We start from the raw sequence: 22342 nt of genomic DNA on the forward strand, positions 1-22342 counted from the left end.
AGAAAGATCCTCAACCCTGCAAGGTTCGCCTGCATACCCTTCCGGTCAGGATCTTTTGAGAAATAATGTGGTTAGCACACAACTTCCTGTCAGAGCAGAAAGCAGTTTAGGCTCCTGAGCTTCAGAGCCATTGTCTCCTTACACAGCTGACAAAGCATCAATCTGTATTCGACTAATTTGGCAGCAGTGCCAATCAACCATACTGACTTGCTCTGCAACACATTTGACAGTGTTTAGGAAGTGCTACTATGCTTGGCAACGCTGCTCCTTGTTTCTGGATGACTAGCTGTAGAACTTCACTTAGCACTCTGTCAGAGATGACAGGCAAATAGTTTAACAAACCCTTGAAATGTTCATGACAATGAGGTGGAACTTCTTTTGATTTAGTTAAATTGTCTGATTAGATACAGTGATGCTGATTTTAGGGCCATAAACCATTTCCATAAAAATCAATAAGCACATTTCTGATTTAGGTGGTGCTGAAGTTCTTCTGTATTCCTTGGGCATCATTCTTTTCTGAGATAAAGTCCTGCTTCTCTTTTCTGACCAGGTGCACAGTGAGCAGCTTTATTGCTCAAAAACATTTTGTCTTCTATTCAAAATATCTCTATGTTATGTCGCTGTTAACACAAGGATGGATAATTGCAAAGATTATCACTTCTGTGCTAAGCTATCGCATACTGATGTAACTTTTTTTTCTCATATTAGTAGTTCGATTGAAGCAGCTTTGACCTTGAGGTTCAATTTCTTCTAGCAGTTTTAAACATGGCGGCACTTGAAGCTGGTGAAGACTACTTTCCCCTTGCCCTTCACCACTACTCCAGCACGTACTGTCATTTCTACCCTGCTTTCAGAACTGCTTGTGCAATTGTTCCAACCTAGGAAACATTTAAATTATTTTGATTATGTCAAGTTAGTTTATTTTGGCGAATCTGGGTGAGATCAGTCATTTGTAACAGGGATAGCACTGAGCTGCTGACAGGAACTTTTTCTGCCAGCTCTGTGACCACCAGCCACACATACTCTCTAAGAATTTGATCTTTCTATCTGTGTCGGCTTATGTGTGATCTACTGACATCAGCTCTTCATTGTTAATGATCATATCATCAATCTGCCACATAAAAGATTTTTACTTCACCAGTGTTAAGTTGTAGCGTAGGAAGGAAGCTGCTACAATTTCAACATTGAATGCATCCATGGTGTCCTCTTTAATGACAGCACATCAGAACTACAGGACAGTGAAGACCAGACAGGGTTCAGAGCATACCATCACTACTGGAGTGTCATTCAAGTTTTCATTACCACTTCAAAAAACAATCTGAGACTTTCCTACAAACTTCAAAACCCAATAAGTGTGTGTACATTAAAATATCACAGTCTAATGCACCATTTCACAGAACCAGATTCAAGCACAAATGATTTTTTACCTCATTAGTTTGAACCACAGCTTCTGCACTGGCACTAACAACAGCAGTATGATACATGTATGTAGGGATATTTCTAGCATCAGCAACTGGTTGCTTTATTGGGTATAGAATTCAGCTTACACATCAATGATATGAACGGCAAAACCTATTCTGGACCGTCAGCGTTGACATGCCCGCTAATGTGGAGAAAGTGTCACTCTGGCTGAAGGCTACTGATTGGATGTAAACACAATTATTAATTCCTAGAAACCCCTTTCTCCTCCTTTCTTTGAAAAGGTGAAACAGCACTGTCCCTTAATGGGACTGTTCCAAATCTCAGCTGTTGCACAGCCAAGCCCAACTCGTGTTGTTCCTGGGCCAAACGTGCATGTGAGATGCCTGTGACGGACTGTCAGAGGCAGCAATCTCTGGCTGTTCCACCTCATGTGCCCTTCAACCCCAGGCATTTTATCCAGTGGTACAGTTAATTACAGTATGAAATGGAAGTGGATAGAGTATGTCTGTGTGAAAAGGGGCTTATGAGCCCAGACCTATCAGGTGATGAAGAGTTTACCTTCTCTAAACACCTGTGATTTTACAATGACACAAAGAAGGTAAAGACATAAGATAAGGCAAGTAAGAAATTATTAAAGAACAGAAACAAGGGGAGCTAAAACAAACAAACAAACCCAAAACACTGCAGTATTAGCAACTAGGCTTTTAACATGGTCATTTTAATTGCATATTATAAGGGGAATCAAGGATTTTCTACTGCAGTTTTAAATGTCATGTGTTTTACAAAAACAGTAGATTTCTAGTTTATGTCTCCATATTCTTTAGCAATACACGCAAAACATTCAATGCCCACAATCTGATTCATGAAAAAATACACATAATAGCTGAAGAGACCTAAGCAACCAGGCATCTACTAAAAGAGCATATATGCCAAGATGCTGATCCTTTACTTAGAGCAGGTGATGTATAAACATTCATTCCCTAATATTTAAATATGTACTAGAATCCTCTACTTGAATTCTTACTTTAAAAATTCTTATTCTTTAGGAAACCTTTAAGTTTCCTAAGATTTCAATCTGCTTATAGCTTCTGCACAAAGTAATTTAATAAATATCTAGGCCAAAAGAAATCCCAAACATTTCAAAATCAAGGAAAGTTAAAATTTATTATATCTTTGGACTCAAAATTTTTTCATTCTAATGGCTGACTTCTAAAAAAATCCTGAAATGTATCACTAGTGTTTCCTCTAAAAAACCCATTTAAAAAAAGCTAGCTTTCAAAACCAAACTAAATTTAATAAAAGGATGTTTGCATGAATACACTTATTCACTAAGCAGTGCATTTAAAAATAAAGTTATCTAATAAAGCAATTAGATTTAATAATTGTAATTACTAGATTTACTCATCCAAAAGCAGTCAACTACTCTTTCAAAACATAATAATAAACACATATTACTGAACATTTGGAAAAGAGGCTGGGAACTAGAAAATACTTCTGATCATAACTATTCTCAAATACAGTTAAAATAAACGGTTCAGCTCAGGCAATGTCATAAGCATAAAAACCATTAGGTAATTCATACTTTTTTGCTGTTACTGTAAGAAGGAACCTTTATTTCTTAGAGATGTCAAGCAGCAAGCAGAAAAGAGTGCTTCTCTTCAGTGCCTTATAATAAAGAATGGGAAATCCATTTTCTGAAAATTGTTGTCTCATGCATATCAATTAGGTAGCTTCACTTAATAAACGCTCTTGTTACATTAAAATCCTTTTTACTTAAATCAAATTTTGGTAATTGAATTCTATGATTTCATATATGAAAATACTCACATTATAGGTTTTTTGTCTGGGAATCTGAAGGAGTTTCTCATTTAACTGTTTTGTTTTGGTTTTTTTATATCCATCAAAGGATCATTCAATTTTTTTATTTACAATCAAAGGTATCACTTATCAGAATTGGCAGATGTGGTTGCTTGGGGAGCTACTGCAATTTCACATACAAAAGAGGAAAATATGCCATGCAAATATTCTGTTTCCATCTTTGGAATACTCAGTAAGTCAGTTAAAATCTGCTCTCTGTGAGATAAAAGACATGATGCAAAAGACCACTGAAGTTTAAACATACTTATAGCTTTTTCCTAAGAATGAATGAAAAGAAAGATGTGACTTAGGCAACATCTGCATTCTTCTCTAAATGTATATTGCCACTTAGGTCTTCAGTGCCTATGATGATGATATAGCTAATAAGTCATTGCAGGAGCATTGATCCAGGCATAAAAACTACAGTGAGATACGCTTAGTTTTATATACATTTAGCATCTGACATCTTCCCTCATTTGTGCATTAATCAGTAACAAACATATCTGAGCATCCTGCTACAGGAGGCAGTTTGACTTTCACAAATTTCCCTAAGAGCAGAAACATCATCAGGAGCAATTTCAAGGAAATAATTATGGTCTAGACAGATTTATGACTTCTAAAGACCTAATCCAAAGCACATTAATGTCAGTGGAAGGACTCCTATTGACATCAAAGGCCTCTGGATCAATCCCCAACTGCTGTGGGAATGAATTCAGAGCAATAATGATGGTGGACTAAATGCACACTTGCAGTTGAAATGTTACCACCCAGACCTCTTTATTTGTCAAATCAGATTAAAAAGTCATTTTCTGCTATTTCACAATTACATGCAGATGTGCATCATCTCAAATGGCATTTTCGTCCATCTGTATGAACCAAACGTGCATAGAGATAGAGAAGTTCTACACTGCCTGAACTAATAACACAAATGAAAACCACAAGGGAAAATAATTTTGGAGGTGATGAAGTTCATGTTTTAAAATGTTGAGTTAGGAACTTTGTACTTCATTTATTCCTTCTAACTACTTTGGGATAGAGCTGCCAGGCCCACCGCTTCTTTATTTCTTGCCATAGTAGATTTCTTCTAATTAAATTTTCAATGTTTTTCTCTAGTCCACTAAACAAAAGAATACACATAAATCAGTATTAGCCTCAAACTTGGCAGCCTAAAAACTGTCAGAAATGTCAGCTTCATATACTCTCTGCTTAGTAATATCTCTGCGGTCCCTTCTCTCCTTTTAAATGTCTATTTACAGGCTAAATAATTTGAAGCATCACTCTGACCATGTTAATCTGATTTCGTTCCCTTACCAGTCGATAACATTTTAGACTGCAAAATGAAATGCTAATGTTGCGTGCAAGTGGCAACCCATCCCAAGTTTTACACAGTCAAACTCAACTCCAAGATGTGATTGATCAGTCACCAGCATCATGTGTTTCTCTGAAGTGCACGCTGTGGGAATTCACACCTCTTTTATTCACTCCTCTAGCAATACTTTGGTTAGGCAGGTTCAGTTATCACATATCTATTGTGATATGAGTGTATTATGAACTGCTTGAACTCTGCTTTATCATGTTAGTTTTAGAGAGTTTGAGCACTTTCTTTAGGAAATCATGTGTAACACTTTTTTTTTTTTTGTTCAAATAACAGACATTTTCCTAGCTCTGCACCTTTTTCTGCACTTCAGAAAATAAGATTTTTTTTCTTCTTCAAGTACTATGTATGAGAAACCAGATTATTAGTGACTGGGTAATACTACTACCTAGATTCAAATAATAATGAGGTAGAGAACAGTTAACTGGTTTCGGTTTGCTTTTTAAATATTACATTGATTACTGGTTACTAAGAGGGAATTCAGGTTGACAGAGGAAGGCAATATTGGCTATAAGTACCCATGCAACTAAACTGATTAAAAGCTCATACACTTTCTGGACTATAATTGTAATGGAAATGGTGCTTTCGGTATGTCCCACCCACCACTTGCATCACAAGGAGTTATTTTTAACCTGGTTTCCTCAAGAATCAAAGCTTATGTGAACAGACTGTGTATGCATCTGCAACTTTCATACCCTTTTGACACATCTAATAACTTGGGACTCTCTTGGCCATCTCAGTCCCATCTCCAGAAGGGCAAAAACTATGAAGTCATTAAATTCTTACAAGCTTTGTGGAAAAAGGTGTCCAGATAAAGGGAGAATCCTATTATTACCCTAAATCAGGGCCACCAAAGAATTACTCTAGCATTCATCCTTCAGCTGCAAGTGCACAGGAACTGCTCAGCAGACTACTCTTTAATCTGGTGCTGTTCCAATATTTTCTCACATGAAAAATTAACTCAGTGTATTTTTAATCCACCAGACACTAGTAAGCCTCTCAGCTTACTCATAAAACATTCTTTCAAGACACATCAAAAGCAGCAACATACTTCAGTCATGATTTGGCACAATCTTTTAGATGAGTTCACACTTCAGTGCGTTTTGTTATCAGAAGCACACAAGAATATCACACCTGGAATATACAGACTGAGAAAGTATGAGCGCTTCGATTGAAATTTGCTGACTTTCATTAGTTTGACAACAATAAGCAAGCTATTCCATCAGTTCTCCAAGGCAGAAGGCAACCCATGGGAATGATACGTGCAAAACCCCTTATGCATTAAAATACATGTAAATTATGTTAACAACAAACTGCCCAAGGTGGGGGTGGGGGGGTTGAGTGGGGGTGGAAAGCCAGGGAAATAAAACATTTAAGAAAGTTGAATTATCGACATTATAATTTCTTCTCCAGCACCAAACCATTATGTTACTCCCATTTTTTCCCCATTTCTACATCTTATTTGTGTGAATATATACAGTGGATAATGCCAGACCCTTGAACAAGGTAAAAATGAGAAAGTACCTTTGCAGGTAATACTGAACTTCACTACCAGGGAATTTTGTCTTGTCCTTTACATGCATCTTTAATATCATTCCTCTCCTCCTGCCTTCCACCCCAGGTCTTTATAATTTTTAATGCCTTTTCAACATGTTGAAGGCAAAATTTATTTTGGACAGCTGTAGGCTACTTCAAAAATCACGGGAAATGACAGAGAACTACATGCTACTTGTATAACTGAATCCATAGTTTAGACAACTTGCTGGATTTTAAAACCGTACATTAGCTTTACTGGAGTGTGTTAGGTAAGGTGAGACACTTATCTTTTCCCTATGAATATATTACAAACCTAAGCAGACGTATCCAAGGGTCAATGATTCAAAGCAAACTTACACACTACAAAAAAAATCGTCATAACCAGATGAACATATACATAAACAAATGTATTAAGTATACTTTTATTCAAGTACAACAAATTCTGGTATTGTTTTTACAAAGAAAACATGGGGGAAAAAGAAAATTCAGTACTGGCTTTTAAAAGACAATTTAGAACACCAGTATAACTTGTTTGACAGGTATGAATGTATGTGATCTTGAAGCGATAATTCCCTGTTAAGTACATTTCTTCAGAGCAAAAGAAAACATTTGCTCCTCATGTTGTCTACCCCCAAACTTCACATCAATTAAAATAAAGTCAGAGAAAACATTTTGGTTTTTAGTTCCACATCCAAGGAGTACAGTACTGACATGTCAGGCAATGCAGCTACTTCATGAAAATTTGTCTTTTAGCCAGAGTGGCAAAGGCAAGAGTTACAGCAAGATGGCAAGAACTGTGCTACTCATGTTCCCTTTCCTTCAGACCACAGCCTTTGTGGGGCAGGGGATGGTTAGGGCAGAGCAAGGCATTCAAGCCACCACCAGGACTGTTACTCCTGTGAACACTGATTTGACATTAGTGGACTCAACATGGTTAAGTAAAAAATAATTTCCTCATAAGCCCAGTGAACTCCTCCTCTATTTTATTATTAGTAACCAGAAAATTTCCGAGTCTTTCAAGACTCTCCCTTGAATCAAATCCTAGCAATACATGTTTGTGGTACATAAATATTTGTTTATGCAAATATATTCTAATTCAAACATTTAATCTTGCCAGGTAAACATAAGAAAGATAGTGCTGATGTACTTTTCACAGAAGACTTAGCTCACAGTTTTAATTTCCTGTTTTTATTAGCTTACCTCAGTTGACGAAAATATTAACACATCTTCAGGAATACACTTTATTTTCTGGTTTATCAAGAAAACGCTTTGTTGCTACCACCTCATTAGAGGCATCAGCTTTTAATTGGAACAAGTTTCAAACTGAAATGCGATTGAAAAAATGGTGCTGATGTGCCACCACAGCACTTGAAATGCCCACTTGTTCACATGTAAAGTTGTTTTTATGCTGAATATCACTATGCAATTAGAAAGAGACAACATAAGTAGTGCTGGGGCTCTGCAGAGTACTCTTTCAGCATTTGTAAGCTCCTTTCTTGTTTATGCTGCGAGAGTCTATCAAACAACTCCCATGTTGACACAATCAAGCAACTAAAATGAATGGCTATAAATACAGTAAATACAGTCAAAGCAAAAGATAACAATGAGCAGAACAACTAAGTCCTCATTTGAAGATGAAACAGCATTTTTGAGTGAGCAGTATGTGATTAACCTACAGTATGTGGGGTCAAAATGATTTATTCTCACAGCTATGTAGCCAGCCTTAGCCCTGGGCTGCACTTGCACAAAGACATGAGCCTTTCTCAAATCAACCCTCCCCTATGGCTTGCTAACACTCTGAGCTCTTACTCAGGAAAATTAACTATCATGTCCTTCATCTAAATTATTTTCACCCCTGCTTGGAAATAATTGTTAGCATAACAGACAGTTTAACCAAATGCGCTTTCTAGTCTCCAGTCCATCTATCTGCCACCTGCAATGCTCCAGCAGCCTAAAAGCAGATCTTGAAAACCAGAGGCAGGGGAAAAAAAAGGAGTGCTTATTTTGTCTAAATTCTGAGTATTGCTAGAACAGTATTCTCTCATCACAATACCAAAGAATAAGAAGCAACAGCCCATTACATTACATGACAATCAAGTGGCTCAAAAGAGAGGGACAGTACTGGCTTTGGTTCAAACATTTAACAGAAATGCCACATTCCATTAAAAAAGGTACTTTGTGTGGAGGGACGAAGTTCTTACCTTTTGTAGCTATTCGAACACATTGTGTTTTGGTTTCCTGTTGAGGATGGAAAGGTAAAGATAAGTCAGATCAGGTTGCTTTTTCTCGCCTTCCCAACTCCACAAATTCATCCTAGATCTGCTGATCGGCTGGAGTAACCCAACAAGGTGGCTCAGGGCTCTGGGTTTAGCAGGGCACAAGGCTGAGTGAATTTGCCTTTACGAAAAGCTGCATGAAACCCAGATATTGGCCTGTACTTTCCATGATAACGAGTGGGAGAAAAGGTATAGGACAGCACAGATGTAGCCACATGTCAGATTATTCAAATCCTGAGCCACCGTTCACCTGCAACAGCACCACACAGCAAAGAAGGTACTTTTTTGTTCAGCACTGTGTTCAAACTAACTTGTCTATCCGCATCCTGATGGTCTTGAGTGGAGTAATCTGAAGCATGTCAGCAGCGAGCTCCCTCATGCTTCTGAGTGTGGAATGAGCACAGAGGATGCCCACGTATTTCTTCACATATGACACAGTTAATCTACAACCTATATAATCTGCCCAGGAAAGACAGTGATTTGACAGTGATGTGCTTCAAAAGAAGTTGCACATGCAAAGACAATCTTTATTTATTTCACTTCCCAACCTGCCCTTTGCCTCAGAAGTTTCATCAGCAATTGAAACAAATGAACAGAGAAATGACTTGGTTATGCACAGTTTGGACAACTTGAACAGACGAGGGTCAGTCATAAATGGGTTTTCTGACCTCTTTGTACAATGTGCAGTCACTTTATAGGCAAACATACTGAAATAGCATAAGGTTGCATGAGAGGATGCAGCTGCTGCTGTATTAGATCACTCTAAACAATATTAGCATGTAATTAGAAAATATAATAATGACAGTTTCATTCCACAAAATATACTCCCTCTGATCCTGCACCCCCCAGCACTCCATCTCCAAATACAATCCCTGGGATCTCTTTCCTCTTGAAGATTCCTGAGCAACAGGTAAAATATGTTGATGCTGCTTTGTAAACACAGCTTGTAAAGAATGAGCAAAGCCATGGCTTGAGGCTTATAGTAAAGACAACTTTCCAATGTAAACGAAAGCCCCACAAAGTTTATCAACATAATCGTACCTAATTAGCCTTCTCCCCAGTCACTGGATTTACTTGTCCACTTCTGTTCAGAATGTCTGTGAGGATCACAGGATAACCCTTATCCCAACCCTACAGTGTAGTTCAGAGAGTATTGTACTTCCCCTTGACTATTTTGGTGATCCCACTGGTTTACAGTAAATCACCTGTTTAAATATTGCACAGCTCAGAGGTTATCTTACAACCACTAGATCTCTGTCCTGGCAGAACGCAGTGCAATCTCCCCAAGACCTCCCCCAAATCCTCCTAGGAACCATTTAAAACTCTCTCACAAACTGTAATCAAGTAAAAAATGTGTTCTTCCCTCATGTTTTACTTATCTGTCAAAATGTACAAGCCAAAATAAAGATCTATTTTTGTGTTTAATATTTTTGTTTTACTTTTCCCTCCCATTTATTTCTTTTTGGGAATGAAACAAATTTTCTTACAATTTAATCAGCTGGAAGCCAACAAAAGCAAAGGGAATATATGTAGCAGGCGAGGGAAATATGAATGAGTGACTAGCAGTTACCTTTATTTTGCTTTGTTTGCTTCATACAGATCTATAAATAAGAACTAGAGAGAAGGAACGGTCCCTTCCATCAGAAAAAGCATCCAGTTCTCAAGCAGCTCCAGTACAGTTTCATTAGCTCCTGTTTTGTCCCCACTCTGACTCGATGCATATGCAATTTTCATAACCATAGGTATAAGGTGGGATTTGCTTCAAAAGGCTCCAGCGTAAGGCCTCCTGTTAGCTAGGATTTGTTCAGTCACCACAGAGACAAATGGGAGGTTAAACATGGCTTCTGCTCCTTTCTGATGGCTCTGGTGGGTCTCAGCAGCTACCAATCTGGCTATGGGGCAGATCCTTTCTGACCTGCCTGGACACTTCCTATGGAGGCAATTATGGATATAATATAGCAATTTCCTTCAGTTTTCTAAACTCTAAATAAAAAAATTAAATTTTTAAATATCTGAACCTTCTGTGCCTACCATGTTTTGCCTCCTCACTGATCATCTTCCCCTCCCCCATTTTTCATTTATGGGAGGAAAAACCATTCAAGAGCGACAGTATTGGGGCTTTGCAGAGCCATGCTTGCTCTTCCCACCTGGAACCTCCCTCCCGTTCCATACATATCCAGAGCCAGCAGCACCCCTCAGAGACAGAGTTAAAAATGAAATACCAAGGAGGAAATGAAGACTAGTGACAGCCATACTCTTACTACTGCACAGCAGTGGAGGAAGCCTCAAGCGCACCTTGTCAGAAGGGGCTCTAGAAAACACATGGTGGGCCTGTGGTTATCATAGAATCATAGGTTACTTTTGCTCAAACATTTTTTTACTTTTCATTTGACGTTTAGTGCAAGAGTCTCAAAAAGTTTGTGACATTTTACCGGTCCCCTGAGCAGCCCACATTCTGTTTATCCTGCAGTAACTTAATCTTCTGAGGTGTGCGAGTACTGAGAATTGGGGAAAAGGCTGTGGATGTTATTTACTGAGAAGGCAGAGTCACAGCACTGAAATGACTTTGCTGAGATGATTACTACAAGATGTATTAAACTCTCGCCTAGTAGCAGTTACAAGCGTGGTGTGAAATGTGTATGGCACATTGCCATGCTCTCACAGCACGGAAGGGATTACAGCAGCACCACTGCCAACACCTACTATGTCCAACTCCGACAGTCCTAACTGTCACCATGGGCATGTCTTTGACCTCTTCCAGGAAAAAGGGGCGTTTGGCACTTACCTTCTCAACGCTGCTCATGGCCTGGAAATAGATGTTGTAGCCTTTCCGAGGAGCCAGCGGCGGGTTCCAGAAACCCTGGTAAGTCCTGTTGTCACCCACGGTAAAGGGGGCTGGCTCCGGCAGGTTTCCTGGGGGCAGCTCAGCAGCGAAGTAATATGGTGACCCTCCGCTAAGAGCGGTCTGATAGGTGACAGGGATTTGGTAGCACTCCATGGCACCTGTTTCTCGCTTTGTTCGGTGAGGGTGCAGCTCCTCAACAACGATCTGATAAGCACTAGTGAAACAGAGAAAGACCAGCATTTCTTTAAGTTCACCTCCTAGGGTCAAATGGCTAGTATCGTAAAAATATGAAACCAGTTGCTTTCTGTAAACTTAAAAAGAAAACAAAGAAAATAAAAATGGAAAAGACAGTAGATGCATGGATGCAGAGAAGAAATAAAGGCTTGAAAAACAGCAAACCTATCTAATTCAGCCACTGGAAAGAAGAAGCATCTGGGTTTTGTCAGGGAAAAAAACCAACACAAATCTATACATGACCTCATAACAATGATTTATTACTATTATTTCTTTTCTTTCAAAGAAACACAGGAATGAATCTGACTTTAAACTACAATAGATTAAACTCTTGGCTAATCAGAAGCATATGAAGTTAGCGTTTTCCCTTGAAATTATATTAGAGAAAGCTGAGCTTCAAGGCCCAACATAATGACTGCCTCCAGGCTGTGCTTGAAGCACCAATTTGCAGTTGTCATATCATTAGAGACGGAATGTGCTGACAGGCTTCTCCAACCTCTTGACCTTGCTGTGGCTCCCATCTTGGCTCAGAGCTATGCAGATCTAAAGTACAACTGACATGCTGTAATACAAGCACAGATGGACAGAAATCTGTCCCTTCCACCAAAATACACTGCCTCATTCCTCTATAGTTGTCAATGATAAAATGTTACAAATTGCCGAAGCAGATGGCATTTGGCCTATTAAAATGCCATCCCAACCTTCCGCTACCTCTCCTGAAACCATCCATGGCTTGGTCACTTTTCAAAATCACCTGCTCAAAATAGAACAGGTAATTATAATACTTTCTCCTTTAGGGAAACTACCTAACCGCAGGATGTTACCAACTCATTAGCAGCTTCCTCTGCTGTGCAGAAGTACAGAACTTACATACTGAGAGAAGGAAGCAATTCTTCAGTTTATAAGAAAAACAAAGAAAAAAAAAAATTTGTTGGATTTTAGGAACTATATGTAGGCATATACATATACACACACACATATACATAATACACACAATTTCCCATTTATATGCAGATACATTTGAGGATCTTATGAAGGATTAGTAAGAAAATATGCCTAAGCATGTAGACAAGACCTGAAGCTATTCAATTAAATCGGCAGAATTGCCTGTCTTAGTTTTGCTTTAAAGCTTTCTTTCAGAAAAAGTAAAATTAAACAGAGTTCTGGAAGCGTCACTACATTGCTGCGGGACTCTGAAAGGCAAAGACAATCCTTCTCATTTCAGAACTTATGGGGTAGCATTAAATTATTTTGTCAATTTACTCAGCTACTCCTGCCCAGAAAACCCAATAAGTGTAGTGGCAGAGATAAAGTATGATACTGGAGAATTGAAGAAAGGAGAAAAGAAAAAATAAGAAATTAGTTTCATATCTTTCTTGAGCTGAAAGAAGAAGTTAGCATCCCCTTTTCCTAGCACCTAAAAAATTAAGGAGGAAAGAGTCTTCCCTTTCAAAATGACCAAGAGGAATATAAAAAGTCACCTCATTTTTGAAACTGTGTGCAAAAAGAACATAAACAAAAAAAGGGTGAGTTATTTCTAGAGATCTCTGTTTCTCATAAACTGTGAATCAAACTTGGTTATAAATCACCTTTGTGGTAAATTCTGTGCTAACACTGTCCAGTTAATGCAGCCTGCACCAGCAAATCACTTCCAGAAGAGCTCTGTGCACCCAGAATATTTATTTATGGTTCAAAAATAATGTACTATTAATAGGAAAAAAAACTCCACAAAAACACCACCAAAAAATCCACAAACAAACAAACAAACAAACAAACCACCCCAAAACCTAAAAGCATTGCTGTTTTACAAACTTGACAGGATGTAATCTTTTTTAAATGATATCTCAAGGGAAGAAATGGCTACTGGTGTTCATGTCCTCCCTGGCATGGCCCTGGACCCAGGCAGGGTTAACACCATCACTCCCAACTTGGGCAGCCAACCAACTGGAGAGTCCTGGAAACATGGACATCACATCTCTGCTCTTTCCCTTCTCCAGCCTGGCTCTCATCAGCTGCCAGCCGGCTGGGACCCACACAAGCTCCGCTCCCTCAAGTGCCTGGAGGGCAGGAAACTTGTCACCTGTGACACCCGGCTGACTTGGGAGGAGAAAGCCAGCAGGAGCAGCAGAAGGACCATGCAACATCAGCACCTGATGGAAGCAACCACCCTCTGGAACACTCTGGTTCATCACGCAGCTCAGAAGCTGAGATCTGCCACCGTTTCCAAATTAAATCCTTTTTCCCCAACCCGTTTTAAAGACTAAGGGGTAAATAAGGCATAATTATTATTTTTTTTTTAAGGTGTGTATCCTTTTTAAGGAGGAAGTCTCTTTGAAACAAACAAAAGAATTAAAGATGAAGGGCATGAGTATTTGATATTAAGTTAAATGTTAAGTCCCTTTTAATAGCATTCTTTAAAAATATGCCGTAATTTTTGAATCTGACACAAAAGGTATGGCAAAATTTCAAGCATGAGATCACAATAAAACGTGAATGTTCTGAAAAAAATTCAAATAATTTGCAAAAGTATGGTCTCAAATAAAATATGCTTCCAAAAACAATGCTTTTGAGGCCTCTACAGCTGAAAAGCTACAAAATGTGGAAAATAAGAACTAGATATACACAGTGTAGCCATCTGCACTTACACAATTACTTTTAGTTGAAGAACGAATAGCAAATGACGGAAAGCCTTAAAAGTCTCCAACAGGGCTTTCTTTTTAATTATATATTTTTTTTCCTCCACAAAGTATTTTTTAAATAAAAGATGTGCCTGTCCTCTTTGGAAAGGGAATCTGGCCATATTTCTCATGCAACATTACAAGCTAACAAGACACGGAGGAATACAGTCATTTACCTCTGGGCCCTTTGTGATACCATCTGTTTAAACCCATTTACTAGACACTATAGTGGCTCCAAAGCAGCACTGCTACTCTCTATCCACATAACAGTGTTTGGAAAGGACACCCTGCTGTAAGATGTGGAAAAAAAAGAAGCCAAAGTTAAATTTGTAACTTCAAAAGTAGAGTGTTCACTGGCTGCAAATGTGGTCTGATATCAGGCTATAAGTGAAAGGCTAAAGGCTATGTACTCTGCTTTTCCTTGCATTTTTACATATTACTAATCCTAGCTCCACTTATGTTTTCTACCTGTTTTTTGTGTAATGGTAGGAATTCAATTACTGAGAGAGCCTTCTTGTGACTGAAGCTGATGGAATTCCTACATTAACAATTTTTATTCCAGTTTTCCCATACAGCAAAGAAGAAACAAAAGAGAGAAATAAAGAGGGAGAAATGGAAAACCCAGATGACAATATTCCTTCTTTCTGATGACTGAAATAAATTCTGAACTATTCTCAATAACAGGAATTTTGGAACCCGCTACATAAGTCACTGAGATCATAAAGGCCAAAGAGTTGTCTGAGACAGCCAGGTAAGCAGAGAAAGTGTTGAAAATATAGCAAGCGAAGAGCTTCTCAGCTGAGATTTTGCATGAAAAGTTTTTGGTTTTTTTAATGTCAAAACCTTTTTTTTTTTTACTTTGGAAAACCTGCACAGTTCCTCCCTATTGACCAAGATGATTACAAACAGCCAAAGGAAGCCTCTGTCAACAGATCTTCCTTTTCACACCTCCCTAAAAATCCAGACTCCTAAAGAGGTAAGGCAGTGGTGAACATGTTGTTCATACTTCAGCCCAATTCTGACTAGGCTTTAACACCAGCTAGAGATTTCATTCTGTGCACCTTATGGAGACACGGCATCCTCCTCTTTGCCAGGTGCCAGACTGACTGACAGCCCAAGTTACAGCACCGGCTCTTGGAATTCCGACTGACAACGAAGTTTTGGCACCTCCTCGCCACGGTCCACTTAATTAGCCCTGCTGCAAAATGAAAACAACCTGATTCTACATATGGAGGTACAAGAAAAACACTTTACCAATCAAATAAAAGAAATTTCATTGTTAAAAAGACATCTGTGCTGATTCTGATACACGCTCTTCGTAATCCTCGTCTGCAAGTCAGATTTCAAAACAAATGATTGTTTTGCTGGTGCTCAGTTAGGATCCTTCAGGAAAAACTACAGTGACAAATCATGTCTTCACATGAATCACTGAAGCACCACTGATGCAACTGACTGGGATCTCATCCACGAGATTGATGGTGAAGCGGTATGTGCTGCACAGTGAGCCTGAGCCATCCAGCCCTGTCTTCCTCTGCATTTCTAGTTTGTAATTGGGTTTAAAACTTCAGAAGGCCATAAAGAATGCTAGAATTACACGATAACACTTGACAGGGAAGATATGATTAGAGTCATGTTTAAACTGTGATGACTATGGCATGTAGTGTCTTAAAGAAATGATTGACAGCTGCACACTTGAGTTAAGGAACATCTCTTTCCTGGGGGGCTGTGCTGATGGAGAGGCTGAAATACAATAAAATCTGATGATAGTATAATTTTGTTAGTAAAAGCAAAAGAATATCAGACTACGCTTTTTTTCCCCAGTTTTCTATTTTATATTTTTTAAAAAACATGGACCTCCTGCTATTAAACAAAATGATCTTTTGACCATCTATAGCTCCAGGGATTAAAAGACTGGGTACAAATAAACCTTTTCAAAATGTCAGCTGTATTCTTCAGTATCAGGCTAAAGAACAGCATTTGAGTCCTTTCTACTCAATCACAGCTGCAGGCACGGTGATGCATTTTTTCCCACCTATCTAGTAACACTCATTATGGCAGTAAGCCAGCTTGTAGTGGAAACACAACTGCAGTGTGGATGGTGTGAAGCTTCAGTAAAACACATTATAAAGTTCAGTGAAATGCATTGAATCAATTCAGAATTTCAGTGTGTGACATTTATCTCCCCTACTAAGAAGCTGCTGAAACACACCTGACTGCAATATGCATAACTTGGGGAAAGGGAATGGGACCATGTCTTCTGCATTCCCCTGAAGAATGCTCCTCTTTCAAAGTAAAAAACAAAATATCTGTTTTGTTTCAAAATAAAGCCTAGGTCTCCAGTAATGGTGGAAGTCATATTTCTTTGGCCTCCTGATGTTAGAAATGTAGTGTACCCTTTTAGGTTTTAGAAATTATTTGAAGTGGAGAGGGAAGATGGGAGACAGGAAGAAAGATACAGGCTTTTTTGAGAACATACTGAAACAACAGTTAATAATACTCTATCAAACTGTCCCTACCAAATGATCTGTGAACATTCAGTGAATAGATCCCTTTTGCCACCTTCATAGGCCACAGTGACAAGCTCACACCACAAGACTGAGGATGCTGCAAGGAGAACTGAGATACTAAATGTGAGGTGGTGTGGTGCAGGTTTACTCTGCGGCGAGTTATTGCCTGCCAGTACAGTGCAGAGAAACCAGAGCTCCCCAAGATAGGTCCGAGTAACGCTCTGCCCATATCCCATCGTGCTATCAGTTCATACAATGAAACCCTCAAGGAGAGAAACCCAGGATGCAAAATAGACCCCCCGCAGGGTGAGTGCCGGGATCAAAGGCGGGAGCCCGCTGCTGTCTGCACAACCATGCCACAGACCAGCTGGTGCAGAGAAGACGAACAGCACCATCAGCAGAGCGCAGCGGTGCCCGGCAGGGATCCTACGCAGGATCCTGGCATGGATCCTCTGGACAAGCCCATGCATCAGCCCCCTCGGGTGACCAGAAGCAAAACTGAAAGGATTTGACATGGGTTAGATGAGAGGGAGATACCACATTTGTCAGACAGAGACAGCTTTGGCTATGGGCAGCAGCAGGACACCTGGAAGGCTTTAAAAGCCCCCACAAAGGTGTATAGTCAGTTTAAGCACCTGAATAACTTGGGGGCATTTTCAGATCACAGGCCTGGTTTCTACTGTATCAATTCAATGAAAACCCTGCTTTAGGAATCCAAGTACTGTACTGAATGTAGTCCTGTACATGTCATCATTCTTCGCATCCCAAAAAGTCCTAGGTTTGCTCCAGGGCAATCTTTCAGAAACTAATGATGTGTGGGGCTACGATTTTATTTCTGAATATAACACATCAATATCTCCTGTAAAGGGGGTGAATCTGAATTATCTTCCATGACAGAATATAAATAAATAACTTGATCATATCGTAAGGGTGACCATATGATAAGCATATAAAAATGCTTATAGGTGCGTGGCTCATCCTCACAACATCCAAATAAAACATACATTACACTTAATGGAAACAGACTTAAGAAACAGTTAATTTTTCTTGGTTTTAGGGCTCCAGCATGTTACTCAACATCAGCTCAGCCACAGTGACCGACTTAATGTAACACGGAATGAAACGCGTTAGCCCATATTTCTCTAAAATGTCACAAGGGTAAGTGCATGAAAAGGTTCTGATGTTCAGTAGCTAATTAACCTCCAATTTGTCAGCCCTGTCCCTGAATGTTGCTGATACAGCCACATCAGTAAAACACAAATGGAATCAAATAATATCACAAAATTTTTGCACTAACAAGTAGAAGTAAAGAGCAAGATGTCGACTAATCTTTTAAAATAGAATTAAATTTCCTCTCAATAGACAGCACAAAGGGAAAGACCCCTCAAAGTTAACATAAATGAGACATTTTAATATGATTATGGGACATGCCAAATAAAATTTAATAGCTTGCTATGTGATTTCTAGTAAGAAGCACTCTGAGATGAAAAAGGTCAAATAGTTTGTATTCATCACTATTATCCTCCCATTTCCTCTGAGTTTCCAATTTTCCAATCATATATACATGCTATAGAGTAGCTGATCTGAAGCACTGGGAAGGAGGTGTTATTTTCAAATCCACTTTCTGACAAACACCTTTCAACCTTGTATTTCTGAGAAACTGTGAGAAAGGAAGATGAAATTATAATAGACAGGAGGTGGTCCTGGGGACCCTAAATCAAGCAGGACAGACAGCTGGTTGATTCAGGTCATGACTATGTTTAAAAAAAAAATCTTATTAATTACAGATCTATCAGCAAGCTCAGTCTAGCTGAGAAAAACAACAGCATCATCAAATGAATATTACTGGGAAATAAACAGCTTTATGAGCCACAAGATTACACATAATAAACTGGGTTTTGTGTTCATGTTTTTTTTTTTTACCTGATAGGTGCACCTTTGGCTTGTGCTGGTCTCAAGAGTACAGTTATTGTTGTAGCAGTTTCATTGAGAGATGCATCGACTCCTTCATAGTCTGGTAAAGTGGGGGCTGATTAATGTTGAGTGGGAAGGAAAAGAATGAGAAACAAATCAGTGAAAAAGAAATCTTAATTTTCATGAGAATGTGGCTGCTTGCAGTATAGTACAAAGCTACAATCTTCATCAGCTATGTGACTCTTTTTTAATGATTTTCCAGTCAGACATAAGCTTCTACTAGAGCATAAATGGCACTTCACCAACAATTGATAGCCTCATCTGTAACTGCTCCCCATCAAATCATTATACCTATCTAGTTAAACAAGTTTATTCAAGAAGAGGGAGAAGGTGACTGGCAAGAAACACTAAGACTACAAAATTCCATTTTGGCCTCGCTCTTTCTACAAACAACTTTCTTACAAACAACTATATTGACCATCTTGAAGACCCACCTCTAGCACCTCTCTTTTTCCTCCTCTAGCAATTTAGGAGCCTTTCACATTTCCTTTTAAAGATCAGGAATCATTAACAGGCTGCCCAGAGAGGTTGTGGAGTTTCCTTCTCTGGAGACATTCAAGACTCATCTGGACACCTTCCTGTGTGATCTGCTCTGGGTGAACCTGTTTTAGCAGGTAGGTTGGACTAGATGATCTCCAGAGGTCCCTTCCAACCCCAACCATTCTGTGACCACATCAATATCAACCAGGCTGCAGGAAAACTGGGCTTGGACAGACATGCATCTGTGCACTAGAACTGGATGGAGGAGTCTGTTCCCATGCCCATTTCTCCTTCTATTTCTAACAGTCAACAGCCAAGCTGTTCATGGGTCAGTTTCTGAATCAGTGTAGTTTTCAGCCCAGGATATTAAGAAAAAACAAAGTCAAAACCAGAAGCAGTTCAGGAATTGATTCACTAATGGACTGGATGCCAGGCCATTGTGGTAGTAATATCTGCTGTGGGTTGGATGGCTGGTGTTGGAGATCACTTCAGCCATCTAACTTTAATCTTCTGCACAAGCCTGTTGCAGCCCTCACTGCTAATACTGTTGTTGACTTCAGCTTGAGTGCAAGGACTGAAACAGGGTTTTCTGTGATTCAGAAAGTAACAGATTTCAATTAATTACTAATCTTTAACAAGCTTAAAAACCACCTGCATGTTTTTTAAAAACATGGCTGTAGCTTTATAAAATTGTCAGTGATGCCTGTATGATGAGCTTTCAGTAAAAAGATGTTTCCTAGAAGTATGTCAATCATTTAAGTCATAATAATTTTATGATTATGTATCGATAGAGGAGCACCAAAAGATTAAAAGCCTTGCTTCATTAGTCCCAGATCCTAGATGAACACAAAACCAGCTCTTATTTAATGAAATATGGTTTTATAGAAATAATGCTCATTTAATGTTCACTTATAAATTGCTATTTACATTATGTTCATTAGGATCATGGTAACCACTTGTAAGCTTGGTTAAAAGGAATATTTTCACTTCTTATTAAAATAAAGCTAGCATTTCCAGAAACATATGCATTGCTTCATAAAATGTATCAGTTACACAGAGTGAAACTGGACAACAGTTCAGCATAAAGCAAGGTGAAAAAAACCAGATTGAAACTGAGATATAAAGGGTGTCACAGCCTGCCTTTAAGCTTTCTTAGTGTTAACCATGTTTCGCTAGCTAACAGTCCCATAAAATGTCTAGAGAGTGTGGTAGTCTGGATTCTGGAAAAAACTCACAAAATTTCTGGGTGGAAAAAGAGTGCACATCTGAAGAAGCCTGAACACACTGTAGCCCTAAATAATTCAAACTTGTTGAGGTGCTTATTTCTCAAAATACTGAAGCGTCTGGGGGACAGACATCAGAGTAAGATATTACAGTTACGCCCCTTTTTTTTGTCCTTTCTCCTAAAAGGAGGAGACAAGTATTCAAGTACTACACCACCATAATCCCTGAAAATTTATGAACTAGAATTCATTGTGAAGAAACACAAGGACCTTAAAAGAACCCAACTAAAATACTAGACTTCCAAACTACCTAATTGCTACATAAACAGAACAGAATATGTTGCTGGTTTTTTGGTGGTTTGGTCACTTGTGTTTTTTTGAAGGGGCTGGAGTATCGGGAGTGCTAGTACTTATGTGCTGGGATGGAATTCAACAAATTGTTGCAATTAACGATGACTACAGCATTTCACTTCTACATAATTCAAGGAGCTCTGACTTGAATGTGCTCACATTTTGACTTATATGTATGTTTTTGGGAACTGTGTGAGGAAACTACGTGAGTACTTTCCTACAGAAATGGTATGTGCATTCCAATACATTATTAACCTCCCTTCACAGGACAAAATAAGTTTAATTATGGTAGATAATGAGAATAGCCTGCTTTGTGCTGTTTACATTTCTAAATGACTGACTTCTTTGATCTCCGCCAAGCTCTGAAGTTGCTATGTCATAAAATCAAGTCTCTCTAGATATAGCAATGACTTCTCACCTACACAAGCTACTATATTAGTTTTTTGAGAATACTACTGAAATTTAAGAAAATAAAGATAGTACAGCATTCCATTTGATGTTACTTTCTTCTAGAGTTTGCAGATTAACAGAGTGAATCTTGGTACGTCGCAGCAAGTGAATAAAGGCACGAAGAAGCAGACATATATGAATTTGGCAAAAGAAATTCACGCTTCCTCCCAAGCACCCCAACTCTGTTATAGCTGTGTGCTTCTAAGTGGTGTCACCTTGAGTAAGTCAATTAATTTTCTGCATCTGACTTTACTAATCTGCAAAACAAATATAGTACTTAGTGACCTATGGAGTGCTGAAAGGTTTAATTAGTTAAGGTTTATACAGCACTTTAAAATCCTTAGATAAAGTACAAGATTACACAAAATCAAACAGTTGACAACTACAAGTGTGCAATTTCCACCTCATGCAAGGATTCTCCTTGAACTTATGCTACTGTTTGGCAAATATGCCCCAAAACATTTTCAGTAATATAGTTTCACAATATGATAGGACTTTTGGGGGAGGGTTTTTTTTTACCCGAGATGTTGGTTGTTACGTTGATTGTGGTTGCTGGTCCAAATCCTTTGACGGTGCTCGCACGTATAAAGAACTGGTAAGTAGTACCAGGATGCAAGTGTGAGAAGACATGGTGTGTGCTGTTCCACAACTTCGACACAGTTTGCGGAGGTCCTGCAACTGGGACTGCAGGATCAAATGACCGTATACTGCTATAGCTGACCTGTGAAAACAATTATTGTTTTTAACAATTGTCACTGTTTTTGGCACAAGGGGATTAGGTTTGCTTGGCTGGAAAGGAAACAAGAGACACACGCTCATCTAGCTACCCAGACATATTGAGTACCATGACGAACTGAAGCCTATTATTGTAGAGTCCAGTTCTCTTGAAAGGCTATGCAGGTGCCTTTTATCTCTCTTTCATTGTGATTTTAGTTCATGTATGCAAAATTTCACCATTACACTTAAGTTAGGACACCTCCACCATCCTCCCCACCTCCACCAAAGCCCTTTATTTTTCACTTCCTGTAATACATTTCCCTCTCCTTGTCCAATAATCATATTTAAATGCTCTCCAAACCAAGCTAATATATTTAAAGTCATCAATGATATCTTAATGTACTCATTTTGACTGGG

The 22342-nt window shown here is 38.8% G+C and overlaps 1 protein-coding gene across 2 annotated transcripts in view; it reads right to left on the bottom strand.

Moving 5' to 3' along the window:
* Positions 1 to 22342, bottom strand: part of PTPRK (protein tyrosine phosphatase receptor type K) — a gene marked incomplete at both ends in the record, with an annotated part of 407260 nt that overhangs the window by 61018 nt on the left and 323900 nt on the right. For both annotated transcript variants that reach the window (XM_080341013.1, XM_080341012.1), the window contains 4 exons: positions 8392 to 8428; positions 11252 to 11525; positions 18654 to 18759; positions 21728 to 21929. In XM_080341013.1, coding sequence (XP_080197139.1) covers positions 8392 to 8428; positions 11252 to 11525; positions 18654 to 18759; positions 21728 to 21929 — 619 coding nt within the window. The remainder of the gene's footprint in view (positions 1 to 8391; positions 8429 to 11251; positions 11526 to 18653; positions 18760 to 21727; positions 21930 to 22342) is intronic.

Source organism: Nesoenas mayeri (genome assembly GCF_963082525.1).
Source record: "Nesoenas mayeri genome assembly, chromosome: 3".
Classification (NCBI taxonomy): domain Eukaryota; kingdom Metazoa; phylum Chordata; class Aves; order Columbiformes; family Columbidae; genus Nesoenas; species Nesoenas mayeri.